The 2,928-nt window shown below is 47.9% G+C and overlaps 1 protein-coding gene across 1 annotated transcript; it reads right to left on the bottom strand.

The window, feature by feature from the left end:
• Positions 1-371: 371 nt before the first annotated feature.
• LOC123729329 (UDP-glucuronosyltransferase 2A3) lies at positions 372-2,928 on the bottom strand. The gene is given in 4 exon segments (XM_045704219.1): positions 372-873; positions 875-966; positions 2,630-2,709; positions 2,856-2,928. Coding segments are annotated over 4 exon segments (747 nt in total).

Raw genomic sequence — 2,928 nt, 5'->3', positions numbered from 1 at the left:
CCACCAGGAGGCGTAGCACTTGAGTACCTATTGGTATCGTTGCTAGAGTATTGGAATGCACCCCATACACACATTGAGTGCAGCTGCCTGACTGTTACATCCTTCTCTGGGTCAGTAATAAAGTAATTTCTACAATAAAATTAGACATTACAAATTACTACAAATCAGTAGAACATGAGTAGTATTGGCATTAGAACATCCATTTAAACTTAAAAAAATACACTATACTCTGTTGTTTTGTGGTGTAATCATTAAATTGACCTCATCCAATGATATTGTAAATGAGCTCACCCATAGCCTCACTGTAGTAGTCATCCATATCATGGCCACATTCTGTATTGTCATGTCCTGGGACGCAGAGAACAGAACATTCAGAACAGGAAGCTTATTTTGCCCATTAATTTCACCATGGCACCGGGGACGTAGGACCGTGGGGTGGGAAGCTGCTCACAGAGCCTCTCCCAGATGTGGGCGATAGAGAAACGCAGGATCTACACGAGAGGAATGGCCAGAATCTCAGCCATCAGCTCACCGCCGGGCAAAATGGGGTCAACTAACAGTTGGTTGTACTTGACCTCTTTCAGTCTCCCCATGGCTCTCTCCTACCTTAACAGTCCATAAAGTTCAAAATCTGCATGTTAAACTGAATGTATTTTTTGTATAAGTTCATGAAGTCTCAAGCGGATCTGCTGGTGGTAGAGGTCGTCCATCTCGTTCACGGAGAAGTGTATGTACTCCTCAAGGAAATCCTCCAAGGCTTCCACAGAGACCGAGAAGTGAAAGCGTTCGTAGCTGAAACAGTAGCTTTCCGTGGGGTCCATGTATAGAGAAGCACAGCACACCAGCACGGTGACGTTGTGTCCTCTGTCTATCAGTGTCCAATACGTGCTTGAAGTTGATCCAGTGACTGGCTTCAGTGGGCCAAACTAATATGCTTCCACAGTCTATGTGCCTTATGATACATAGCTGTATGATTATACAAACAGGTATGCACTCTTTCAGCTGTAATCAATCCCTTTTAAACTAGTCGTTCAAGTCAAGCAAACATTAACAGAATAACTTTAACTCTGAATCACAGTTGCACTCAATGTATCGCACGTCACCAGATTAAAGAGCCAACAGCTGGTCTTTGGGGGTGAAAAGTAAAAGCCTACATTGTAAATCTGAACAGGGTTAAAAAAACAGAGAAAGTCAACAGAATGGAACAAATATAAAAGTGAACAGAAGTCATCATTGTAAATGTTTGTGTTACTATTATGTGTGTAACAAACAATTATTATAATTGGGAATAGACATTTCTAAACTAAGTCAACTTTCTCACTAAGTATAGTATAGTTTATTTTAGATGACCAAATCTCTGTTTTTAATGTGAAATGTAGCACTGGTATAGTGATCAGGTGAATGAGGCAGCTGGTTTGAGTGTGGGGCCACAGAGTTCTTCCAGGGTCAGGGTCCTTTAGGAAGCTGTGGTATTGTGACTGACTGTTTTTCTCTGGGAAATAATGTCATCTCCTACAAACACTCTGGCCCCCCTCATTATCATTGTAGATTCCTTTTGACATTGGATCCAGGAGTGTCTGTGAAAACAATAAGGATTTGAATGGTTAATTTGCCTGGCTGTAAGAAAGTCAGCCTTCCTTTTATGGTTCTATGCTACTTTCATGATGAAGGACGTGGGTATTATATTAATAAGGTCTAGTGAACTTTTAGCGTGGAGCGTTCAGTATACACTATAAGTTGTTCTTCTCTAAACGGCTGCCTCTGCTCTCCTTCCTCTTTCTAACCATCCTTAGTAATCTCTTTCTCTCTCTCTCTCTCTCTCCCTCCCTCCCTCCCACCCTTCTCTCTCTCTCCCTTCCACCCCCCCTCTCTCTCTCTCTCTCTCTCTCTCTCTCTCTTTCTCTCCTCTCTCTCTCTCTCTCCCACCCCACCCCTCTCTCTCTCTCTCTCTCTCTCACTCCCACCCCCCCCTCTCTCTCTCTCTCCCTCCCACCCCACCGCCCCCCTCTCTCTGTCTCTCTCTCTCTCTCCCTCCCACCCTTCTCTCTCTCTCCCTTCCACCCCCCCCCCCTCTCTCTCTCTCTCTCTCTCTCTCTCTCTCTCTCTTCCACCCCCCCTCTCTCTCTCCCTCCCACCCCCTCTCTCTCTCTCTTCCCCTCCCACCCCCTCTCTCTCTCCCCTCTCTCTCCTCTCTCCCCTCCCACCCCACCTCTCTCTCTCTCTCTCCCTCCCACCAACCCCTCTCTCTCTCTCTCTCTCTCTCTCTCTCTCTCTCTCTCTCCCTCCCACCAACCCCATTTCTCTCTCTCTCTCTCTCTCTCTCTGTCTCTCCCACCACCCCCTCTCTCTCTCTCTCTCCCACCAACCCCTCTCTCTCTCTCTCCCTCCCACCCCACCTCTCTCTCTCTCTGTCTCTCTCTCCCTCCCACCAACCCCTCTCTCTCTCTCTCCCTCCCACCCACCCCCCCCCTCTCTCTCTCTCTCTCTCTCTCCCTCTCAGCGCCTGGGTGTGGGTTACAGCGTGTTGCTTTTTGAAGTATACATTTGCATAATCTGATTAGAATGTGGGTTTGTCTGTGTCAGGCCCTGTAAGAAAGTGCTCCAGAGGAGAGGGTGCTGTCCAGCCAACAATGGGGTCCCCCTTCCCTCGATGAGCCTGCACCTGCATCCATCCTTCATTGGGCTGCCCTCCTCTCCCTGCCGACGCTGCTGGGGGAAGACCAGAGCAATGGGTAGGAAGAAAAGAGGGGGAGGAAAGGAGGGGATAGGGAAGGGGGGGGGGGCTGAAATATTTAAACATGCAGAGTGTGAATTGGTTTAAGGGGATAAAGAGCTCAGGGCCTATCGGTTGGCACCCAGCTCCAGAAATTCTTTTTCATGCCGCCTCAGCCGGGAGTGAGAGGGCTTGCCTGCACTGATCTGGTCCAT

This window comes from Salmo salar, chromosome 20 (genome assembly GCF_965601325.2).
Source record: "Salmo salar chromosome 20, fSalSal1, whole genome shotgun sequence".
NCBI classification, from domain to species: domain Eukaryota; kingdom Metazoa; phylum Chordata; class Actinopteri; order Salmoniformes; family Salmonidae; genus Salmo; species Salmo salar.
Note: the sequence above shows the minus strand (reverse complement) of the source record. Positions and strands in the feature narration are given on the sequence as shown.